An 11896-nucleotide genomic window follows, 5' to 3' on the forward strand; every position below is an offset into this window, starting at 1 on the left:
TAAAATGTATTTGTGGGCTTTTGTTCTTTTATTAAAACAGGATTGTCGATAGAGTCTGAAACTTGGGAGAGAGAGCAGGAAAGGGGATGCCAGCTTTTTTGAATTTCCCTCGGGATCCATAAAGTATCTATCCATCTATCTAGCTTTAATACCTCTGTACATGGGACACTTACTACCCACTAAGCCACCGGCGCCTCTCATCTGGCACTTCTATTCTATATGCTATCTTTCCAGTCCTACATGTTTGAGCTACTGGACACAGAATCAGATTTTGACTCAGAGCACACTGACCTCCTCATCTTACTTTGAATACATTGTTCTTCATCTACCTATAATGGTGTATCACCTCTGCACACAACATTTTAAAAAGCGGTGTCTGATGAGATTTGCAGCTGCCACTTTGTCCCGGTGAAGAGGAATGCTTAGATCCCCGTGTCTCTCCCTCAGCAGTCTTATGGCCTGTGAGTAACCCTTTACTGCGTCTGTGTCAGACTTCAGCTCCACTGCCCCATGAAGAGAAAGCTGTCTTTGATCTCCTCTCCTCTCCCAGGGTCAGCAAAGGGGAAAATGTGTATTACACACATTAATTGAATAATCTTTTGTTTTGAAAGGTAAGAAGCCATGAAAAGCCAGAACCCTGAAATCAGCTCTCCTCTGTCCCCCCCTTTTAATGGGAAGTGGAAGGGCCCAGAGATAGATGAGATGAAAGCATGGGCCCGCTAACCCTGAAGCTATATGTGTGTGTGTGTGTGTGTGTGTGTGTGTGTGTGTGTGTGTGTGTGTGTGTGTGCACATGCATGGCAGTTTTGTAAAAAGTGGCTGTAGTAACAGTTGTTCAGTGGCCTGCTAAAGTCGCACACCTGTGTGCCAACGAGTCCACGGGGACAGAAACAAAAGCTTCCTGTGCTCAGCAATCATCAGCTAAGAATCAAGAAACTGTCTTTTTTAAATACATACAATGTGATCATCACATTCAATCACTTCTGTCTAATGGTATACATTTCTGTTCATAAAGGGGATAGATTTGACAAAACCTGAAAGGAAATGTTTGAACATTTAGCGTTCTTCCCCGGTGTTGGATAAAAAGATTATTACAGTTATTATTAATGCCTGTCAAAGTTTTCACAGGGTCAGATTCAGACAGGAGATTCAGAACAAGCAGACGTTATATTTTCATTAAAGAAAGTTTCACTGTGAGTTACACGTGAGGCAGCAATAAGGAAGCAAGAGGAGCTTTTTTTTTATTAGAGAATTCTACATGCATGTAAAGGACAGGACCTGCAAAGACCGTAGACACACAACTTTTAATTCACCAAAATTTAAAACAGGTCATCACAGCTGCTTCAACACAAAACAGCCAGCAAGCGTCTAGCTGAAGGGAGTGGAAACAAACAACTCCTCTGTTCAAATGTTACATCCTCCCACCAGCACCAAAGCAATATAATAAAAAACCCTGTAAGGCCACAACAGACAAGGTTTTAGTTATTAAACAGTGAGCTCTAAGTCTCGAAATCAAAATACAAATACCTATTTGCTTTTAAGCATCTTTAAACTTTCTTACAACTCCTCCATGTAGGATGATAAAACATGTTGTGATATTTGTGGATCTACTTTATTATACACAAATGAATAAAACTTAAAGCTTCAGTGAGGATGATGGAGGTGACTGTTGTGCAAAGCTCTGTAATAAGGAGGATATGCATCGATTTCTCTTCACACACTGTTGCAACATTTATTTTCTGTATCACTTCCAGTCTGCCTTTTTTCCCCCTCGTTTGAAAGAACAAAAATTCCGCTACAATATGCCAGTTTATGAAATGTGGATTGTATAAAAAAGCTGCATGGCAGCTGCGTGTAATTACCATGTAGACTGTGAAAAGGAGGCTAATCTGCTTCCTCTATCCTTCCTTGCCACCTCTTTCTTCCTTCCACACATCCAAACAGGGATGATGTGATGAAGGATATGACCGAGGGCGACGTCTCCTGAAATGATTTTGAAACGGATCCTCCCTCCATGAAGAACTAATCCAGCATGAATCCATTCCGCAGGGAGAGCATTTCCAAAAGAGCCAAAACCCACACAAAGGGAGCAATACGTGTTCAATATGGACATTCTGTAAGAAGTGAAGGGAAGGCAGAGTGTATGAGAGAATGTAACACTGAGGGTAAATGGTGCTCATTTAGCAAACTACTGATAAAATCTTTATACATTTCCAAACAGTGTGCCTCAGAAACACATCATAACCTGTCATAATATATACAATGCAGCTCTTGTGAAATATTTGAAATATGGATTTTTTTCAATCCTGCTAAAGGATACGTAGCAGCGGAAAAATGGTGAATCTATTACGGGGAGGCAGACAGAGACAGTACCAGAAACCCACTCTTTGTAAACTGTACAGTCTGCAGAGATCAAAGCAAACGTGTTCAACATGCTCCCATTTGCCGCTCCACATCCGCTGTGGTGCTGGCAGAGGTTCACAAGGACAAATCCCGCGCCGGTGCCTGGAAGCTGTGCTACATACACAGGAGGCAATCAAGGTGTGGCAATCAAGGAAGATTCAGGACTGCAGCTGGAGGATGTGAACATCCCCAAAGACCCCATAGAGAGTGAAAAGTTAGCAAAAACCACAGGATACCCCTTGTGTTACATGATTAGACATGTTTGGACAGCTGCAGTCTCATAAATGGAAGATAAAATGGACATTATCTAAATGGTGTATATGTAAAAGGTGAATTAACTCACTATATTTTCTATGTAATTTTATAGGATCCTGTGATATTCTTTTGTAGAAAATGGTTCTCTGAAGTCACGTCATCTTAACCAGTCTGGATGATAAAGGGAATTTATTTCCCTCTTTAAAACAAGTAGTTATTAATTAATGAATGCAGGGACAGAATCTCACACGTGTAAAATATGAATCAAACTTTTAGCCTGAACCAAGAAGAAGTTGTTATTTACATGTAATGAACGAGATTACACATTCAGAGTGAACAATACATTTTTGAACATAAATTATTGGGGCAAACTAAGTTTATTCAACAAAAGAATCATAAACTCAATGGTTAGCTTAGCTTAGCATAAAGACTGGAAGCTTAACAGCAGGTCAGTGCGTCTGGGAAATATTTAACCTTATTGTTTTTACACTTTTTTACAAATGAACTAATAATAGTTTCTAGATGAGCTAACGCCCCTGGTCTGTCATATTTAATTAATTGGATTAAGTATCAGACACCTACCATGTGGTTGATAATGAGGCTGTAGAGTTATGGCAAAAATAACATGTGGGTACCAAAATCAGAATATCATTATTATTTTTGCTGTTGAAGATTCATTGGGATTTCCCCTAAACTACATCAAACTAAATACAAAATCTTATCTGCTGCTGTTTGTTTTGGACCCGGATCATGGCTCATAGCAGGACTTTGATCTGAACAGGGGTTACGTTGTGAAGCCCGTCGGGTGATTGGACAGTGGAAAGGTCTGGTTTTCTGGATTCCTGAGTCGGCCTGAAATATGTCAGCTTTGACATCAGCAGTGGAAATGAAAAGAGCAGGCAAAAAGCTTTGCAGGAGTGAAGGCTATTTCTGGATCAGCATGTCAAGTTTTTTGCTTGATGATTTAGGCAGAGGCTTCTTAGCAGCATTTACAGCGTGCGGTAAGGTTGCTGAAGGGCAATGTAAGAGAGACTAGGGCCCAGTTACACTCAAAGACTTACTGTAGGAAGGTAGCTTCGGCGTCCAGTGAAGTGTACCTATCAGTACACGGCTACATATGGTGCTTTAGGGATGAGCAACAGACCTTTTTCCCATCAGGATGTTAGCTTGAGCTTCTATCATGAATTCACTCTGCTCATTACGAATACCTTGGACCAAGTCCAAACTGCAGCTCACAAAGTTTGAATTCATTTCCTTTTAACATGAAGTCCCATCACTTTTAACTGTATATGCAAAGAAAAACATCATTAGAGTGGTGTCTTTTAACATTTGTAAAGCATAAGGCATGCATTGGAAAATACAAAACATAAATGGAAACATGCATTGAAGAAAAATAATTCAAAAGAAAGGCCAAATAACATTGTTATATGCGCAAAACAACCTGTAGTGAACTGCAGCATACAACTTAAAAGACGTGAATTAATGTGAAGTCATGAATCACGGATGCCTGGCAAGACATGAGTAGAGAGTATTGTGCCGTCTCTGACTTAATGAATATTAAAACTAAACTTTTTTTTAAACAAAACTGAGTCTACGGCCACATTAGCTGCAATGCTTGGCTGAAATCTGCTGCTATAATTGGAGCAAAATACTACCATCGGAACCTCTGCCAACACTATTAAGTTGCCAATACTAAGGAGTTGTTCAATATTCACTACCCTAGTAAAGCATCTGAGTATGTGCAGCTGAGGCTCTTTAAGATATTACAAGTTCTTTATCCATTTTAAAATGTAAACTTATGATAGTGTTGGCTGTAAAGTTAATGAGTTACCATGGACTTTCCAAATGATTTTGCAACCAGTAGTTGTTGAGGCAACATCGGGAAAAACAGCAAGTGTAAGCAACATTTATCGTATTAACCATTAACCAAAGATTTAAAAGCCACAGCAATGCTCTTCTACAGCGAAAATCATTTGATGTCAATGTTTATTGACGTGACAGCCACAGAAACCTTTTTTCCTTTATGTCAGCATTGGCTTGATTTATGCTGTTGGGTTATAAAGAGAGTTACAATGAGTTTGACAAAAACGTTATTTTAATATGATTTGCATATCGTCCCTTTAAAACCACTAATACTGATCTAAACATGATGCTCAAGTTAATTCAGGAGCTATCAAAGTCTTTGGGGCAATGCATACATTCACAAACTGTATTTCAGATTTATATGGATACTAACTGTGAAACTCAAAACTTTAACTTGGCACGAGAATAAAAGGACTACAAAAGTGCTAGGGTGCTTCCTCTTGGGATCATGAATGTATGTACCATAGATGTTTGGATATTTGATACTAGACCAAAGTGGTGTACCATTGTCCAGCACTTTAATTTCATGCCACTTCCTTTAAGAGAGCAGTTTGTGGACTCTTTGAGAGAATGACTCACACAGAAAATGACATTTCAGAGCAGGAGTAGAGTAAATGTTTATTAAGAGAAATCTCACACAGTGCAGCGAGAATGTCAACAAAAGTTAGCTCATGCATGGTAGGTAGGTAGTTTCCTGTTACTACAACAGATCCAGTTTTTCCAAACAGCTTGAGGAAGTCTTTCTTCAGGACTTCTGTGTTCAGAGCACCCAGGTCACACTGGTGGTATAAAGCCTAAATTCTTTCATGAAAACAAAAGTCATTGATATTAAAGTGAAAAGATGCTGACTGCTCAGAGGTCTGCTCGGCTTCAGTACTGACTGAGCCACCCAGCCACTTTAACTCACACACTGCTGCTCAATTTGACACAAATAAAAGAACCAATATAGACCTAAAAACCAAGTGGAACAAAATGACGCGGTCTGAAAACGACATTCCTCATTATAGAAAAGACTTGGTGTGATGACTATGTGATTTAATGCCAGTGTCAATAATACACTTGTGTGTGTGGTGTAGTTTGCCAACTAAAATCAGACCAAATGGATTTTATGTGAGAGCCAGCTGGAGAGAGGAATGAAAGAAACTGGCTGACGGTAATTAAAATCAAAGACATCTAATCAGCCGTTGCTGTAACGACATAACTCAGTGAAACTTTTTTTTTTTTTAAATCAGTAGTCGCTTGCTAGCTTGCTTTAAATGATGCCTGGAAACCTTAAACTCTTCCCTGAGTACCCGTTGTCTCCGGTTTCTAAACCTGTGTTGTGTTTCAAAGACTGAACCACATTTTCCACTTACTTAAATGATAATTGACTTCTCATGACATCTGTCTTTATTATTTTCTGCCAAATCAGGTTTCAAATTTTTGGCCTGACTTCCGAAGAGGCCATCATGGTTTCATTTGGAAAGTCACAGATATGTGTGTGATACGGCAAATCATTCAGCTTCTCTCTATTCTATATATATGTATATATATATATATATATGTCATCTCTCCAGAAAATTAGGTGTTAAAGAGCACTTTGTTTCAGATTTTCCTGAAGAGGCTTTTTCTGTAGAAGTAACCGAAGTGCTCGTTAGGTGTGTAGGCTAAAGCCAGTAGTATGAAATGATGTGTTTTGATGGACGTGCCTTGCCAAGTAAAGCACAGTCTGTCTGTGGTCCTGCCCACTAAATAGGAACAGGTTGCAGGTTCAGGTCATTACCCCATCCCGTTATTTTCCTAACCATAACCTCTGTTGACCATCCAGCATTTACATCTCCATGCCAGTAATTAGCTTCGATGTTAGCCATGAGGTACAGTAGTTATAGGTTGTTCCCGTAAGCGGTTAGATACTCAGCCTCAGATCAACGATGGTTCTCATTTACTGTATCACCGGCACTTTGAAGTTTGACAAGTTCCTCTTAAAATTAGACAGGCTCCTCCACTTTGCTCAGCACAGTGTCCTGTCTGTGAACCCTTTAAAGACCACCTCTGCTGGGTGCCTGTAGAGGGCCAAGGTCAGGGCCCTTTTTTACGAGCTGTCATGGGTTTGATGGTGAAACCCTCCATCAGACAGAAAAGTCAGTACACAACAAATGTATATGTCTACAAGTTCTATCATTACTTAAGCTGAGGGATCACTGTCCAAGACTTCCTTCTTGAGTGTCAAGCCAAAGGAGTCGACTTACAAGGACATCTATTAGGAATCCATGTCCACCTGGACAAGCAGAAATGTGTCCTCAGCTCTTTAACCAACACATGTGGAACCTCTGCAGAGCACATTGAGGCCCTGCTTCACCTCTGACCCCAACCTCACAATGCCTCAGTTCCAGAGATAGGAGATTGGTCACATGAAGAAGGCAGCTAAGTAGTCCAGTGATCTTGGATTTGGCTATTGGAAGAGCCTCCATTTAAGTCAATTTATAGCCTCTGTACTAGGTTTGGACAGGGTAGCCAAAATCCTGAATCTGTTATCTGTTATGGAGAAAAATGTCTGACATACTTGGGTGGACGCCTGCTGCGTGCTTCAAGTCAGAGGAACATGAGTGTAGGTCTCAGAGGCTGCACAAATGTTTTCTGAGTGTTGTAAGGTGAGTGATTTACGAAGAGCTGCAGCTGTCTTTCTCCTGGATCAGGGAGCGAGCCGAGTACCTAGGGTGGAGGAGTGATATAGCAATCAATGGAGAAGCTCGTCCAAAGCAACCTATGAGTTCAAGTTCCAATCTCCGATGTTGGCTGTAGAGATAATGCTGACTATTAAAGTGTGTCCAGCCTTAATACAAGGACACTTCTGCTCTGGACTATTAAATACAAAGACGCCATGTAAAGACGTGGAGAGAATCTTTGGCTTTCTATGCAAAATAATTGATTTTGCACAGGGAGTTTTTTACCCTTGGGTGTAAGATATGCAAAAGTATTTGAGCATGCAGATATTATTTGAAAGACTTAGATTGCAGCAGGAATGGATGATCTAAACTCCATTACAAAAATAAGTCGTATTAGCTTTCCTTGTTTTGCAGACAGACCAAAGAAAACATTAGTTTCTTCTTTTTTTCTTTGATTGCATTATCATAAAGGTACATCAACATTTGAATAACGCAATATCCACAGAATCTTCTTCAACCTGTGCAGAAAATCCTTCTGCAGCAGACCATGTGGCTGATTCATTACAGTGAAGATTGTAATAAGCAAGTGACTGTCCATCCTCTGCTGAAAAATCTGCTGATACTTTGTGTCCGTCCAAAAAAAAAGGATGCCAGGCAGAGCGTGTCCGAGCTACCGGGTCATGAAACTGGGCACTGATCACCCTCAAGTACCTGGAAGCAGCAACAGAGTTAATCCAGAGAAAGTGCTTTGAAAAGGGGATGAAAGTAAGGATTATGGATTCATATTATGAACCTGGAAACCATGTTTGATATTTTACCTCCTGGGAAGGATGATTTTTATTATTCCTGAACTTTTTAGAGGTCATTTGTATCCTTTAGTGAATCAGATATTGTGATCTATCATTGTATGATCATCTGTCAATATATCAATGAACACAGAATAGCAGTATCTTAATATTTTTGTTATCATGGATCTCGCATCGTATCATGAGTAACCCTGTGATTCCCACCCCAAGGTTAGATCCAGTGAAGAAACTGTTGAACTCTTTGCCTGATATTACTTATTTTAATTTAATTGCTGGTGATTATGTTTTGCACATTCAGCATGTTTTTCTGCTTCTCCCTTACAGTGATCGACATCAAGTATCTAGCTCCATCCCAGTGCCAACCAAGTCCCAGCTCGGTGTCTCTGCTGCCTCAGATATCGGCTACCCCTGCCACACCAGCTCCCCAGACCGAGGCCTGAGGAAAAGGGCGAGCTCGGAGGCCGATAAGCACAACCACAAGCCATCTCCTCCACCCAGTTATAACACAGCTATGGCAGAACAACAGCCGCCGGTTGGCCTGGCCCCTCCTTCACCTTCACCCAAACACATGTCCTCCTCCCTTGATGCTGGCATGGCCTCACTTAGCCTCACGAAGACGACAGAGGCCAATAAGGATGGTGAGCAAAGGGAGGAGAGTGGGGAGACAGCAGTGGAGGAGGAGGAGAGACGCAAAAGCCTCGATAGAGAAATTGAAATAGAAAAAGAAGGAGAAAATGAAGAGCAACTTTCCAGCAGCACAGCTGCACCCAACTCCTCTTCAGTGCAGGACTCTGGTGAGGAAATGTCAGCCTCCGGTCAGCATACAGGTGCTATGAACGGCTCTTTGGTTGCAGGACAGGCTCCTATTAGCATGGTACCAGAGCTGTGCTGTTCTGTGGAGCAAGCGGAGGAGATAATGGGCACAGAGGCCACCGGTCTAGGCCTGGGGTTGGGGTTAGGGGTAGCAGATGAGGCCCGACTCGAGGACTATCGCTGCATCCCCGTGGACCATGCAGTAGCTGTGGAGTCTGACGAACAGGTGCTGGGGGAGCTGGATGTCGCTGGCTTCGAGGAGTTCTCCAGACGCATCTATGCACTAAACGAGAACATGTCCAGCTTCCGCAGACCGCGCAAGAACTCTGATAAGTGAGGAAGAGGACCTAAGGAGAGAGGGAGGCATAGAAATAAAAACTTGCACAGGGGGTTTGAATATTTAAAGGCAGGGACATGAACTGAGAGGACGAGGGTGGGGGTTCCCACTCCTCATCCCATCATCTAAAATCATAGGAGCTTTTCTGGAAAAACATCCAATTTGCACTTGTTGTAAACATTTCCGTAGTTATCTTTTAAATCAAATGCAGTCAAACGTGTAAGACCTGGGACAGTAAGATAGGAAATTTTTGTTACAAGCTTTGATTCAACTATTATTCAGAAATGTATCCAGAGCATTATTTGGCCTGAGCGTTCTTCTATGAGTCGCTGACAGGTGTTGTAGATAACAGAAACATTTATGTAACATTAGCCAGAGAAATCTCACTCAATATCACTTGGACTTTGTTTTTCAGACTCTTACTGAATAACATAATTTAACTTCTTGTTTCAAACACTGTAGTCTCTTGTGTCCTGCTCAAACTACAGGAGTTTAAATATCCTACCCTAGTTTGTAACCGGTTTCAATACACAGATAAGAAGACAAAATAGCCCAGCGATGGCCGCTGACATATTGTCACATTTGAAACCAGAGTAGGGAACGACAAAAAAGAGTCTCCACTTGGATTGTTGGTTTGAAGAGGACTCTCGGGGTTATGGAGAGTTTAATGACTCTTGTGTGAGTGTTTGCTACGTTTCCTCTCACTATTTCTACTTTACTCTGCTAATCTGGTGCACACAGCGCAGCAGGAGCCAGGAGCCGCATTTGTCAACGGAGCTGTCAATCATGGCGATATACTTGTTTTTATATCATTCAATAACTAATTAAGACTTCTCAGAAGAGTGAACACAAGGACATAAATCAGTAGCATAGGAACTAACCGTTATGACGGAAACCATGTTAAAGAAAAATGAATTTAACTTGTTTTTTGATTTTGTAGTTTGAGCCATGGCCCATCTTTAACCTTATAGGAGGCGGAGCTTATGACCTTTACTTAAGCCGGTCCATAGCAGGAGCTCTGAATAAAGCTGTCATGTCGGCCATCTTTGTATACAGCCTGCAGTGAATCCTCAGATTATTAGATGATCTGTGTCTACCCTTGGCCCTCACCAATGTCCTACACCAGGTTTTTCTCTGATGGTATGGATGTATAAACTGCTGAAGTTTGAGCTTTCACTAAACGGGATTTCAGATTCACACCTACAACCTCACAACGTGAGGGTTTATAATTCTTTTAATGCAACTGCCTCAAGCGACTTTAACCAGCTTATCTATATCGAAGCTTCTCTTTATCTCACACAGTCGGCTGTCCCAGTATTTCACCTTTGACTGCACATTCAAATGTTACGACTCTTCCCGAGTCTTCACCCAGGGTGCATGACGCCAGGTGTGTGTGTGCAGGAGGGAGGATGTGATGCTTTGGCGTGTGTGTGTGTGTGTTTGTCAGGGCGTCACATAAGCATGCATTCACGGTCACACAATCACAGTTTGATCCCAAAGTGATCCCACCAATGACCTTTCCAACATGGCTGACACAAAGTGAGGTGGGGAGCCGAAACCAGAAGGCCAATCAGAGGCTCTCTGACTGTGACACATCTTCTCCTCCCGCCTCCTTTCGACAGCTCGACTCACCCGTCATTTTCCACGCAGGGTCCAGGTTCTCCTTCAGGTCTTAAGGTTAGGATCCTAACGAGCACATGGCAGGGATACAGTGCAATTGTTTTTTCTGTCCATCTCCATGTCCTCTTTTTATTTTTCAATTTTAATGTATCTCATCCAAATTAACATAAATGCTAATGTAACGTCCACTAATTCTCCTTTTCAGTAGACCAAACTTTAATTCTGCGTCCGTGTTCTGTTCGATTGTCTCACTCAGGCTCCACTGTAAGTGTTGATAGCAGGCGTCTCAAGCGGTGATTTTTGTCCCTTGTCTCCATGTTCTGGATGCTTTCTTGCACTGGTTTTCGATTATTGCTTTATTTATGTCTCCCAATAATTGTTGTGTGCTTTAATTAATATGAAATCTGTGTTTAGATTGACTTAACTGGCTCACATGAGATGTTGCTCACTCTGTTTGTCAGATGCTAGACTGATCTGATAAACCTGTGTTCGGGTCCTGACGTGGACGTGACAAAGATGGACTCTCCACCGGCAGCCCGCCTCCCGTTTTCAGATCCAGCACTGAGGTTGCTGACTGTTCAGAAGTGTTGTAATACATGAACCATGTTCGATCATTTCCATTAACTGCTCCACAGTTCAGTAAGCGACCATGTACATATACTTTTGTATGGAGGTTTTTCTTTCCTTTTGTTATTAAAGACTTGCAGTCCAATGGCATGGATGTATGTAGCCCCCTTTAAGAGTGGTCTGTCTATCTTTGTACTGATGTGGGTGTGCTCAACGTGAACTGTGAGGCTGTTAAAGATTCAAGTAGATTTAATACTACTTAAAATGTCAATACTTACAGGAAAGTTCAATCAAAACAATCTCTCATAGACATGCTAGTAGCAGCTCTGTTAGGTAGAGAAATAGATAAACCCTGATAATAGATTCATAAGCCCAAACTAAATTAACACTTTATATAAAGAGCCCTACAGGAATAAAACAGCCCTGACCAAACCAATTAAAAACCATTGTTTTGTGCCCAATTGTTTCGGGCCCTCGCCCTTCATCTGTCATGTCTGAGGGCCCAAAATGTTACAGGTTGTAAATTTATCCATGAGCCCTTCTGCTTGTGCTCCTTCATGCTGTTTTGATGCACGTTGCTGTAAACT

General features: G+C 41.5%; 1 protein-coding gene across 1 annotated transcript in view; it reads left to right on the top strand.

Moving 5' to 3' along the window:
• uvrag (UV radiation resistance associated gene) overlaps window positions 1-11482 on the top strand; it is a 122124-nt gene extending 110642 nt beyond the window's left edge. Inside the window, exon 15 of the mRNA XM_061055937.1 lies at window positions 8297-11482. Coding sequence (XP_060911920.1) covers window positions 8297-9122 — 826 coding nt within the window. The 3' untranslated portion in view covers window positions 9123-11482. The remainder of the gene's footprint in view (window positions 1-8296) is intronic.
• The last annotated feature ends 414 nt before the right edge of the window (window positions 11483-11896 follow it).

The sequence above is a fragment of the Labrus mixtus genome, chromosome 14 (genome assembly GCF_963584025.1).
Source record: "Labrus mixtus chromosome 14, fLabMix1.1, whole genome shotgun sequence".
Lineage (NCBI taxonomy): Eukaryota > Metazoa > Chordata > Actinopteri > Labriformes > Labridae > Labrus > Labrus mixtus.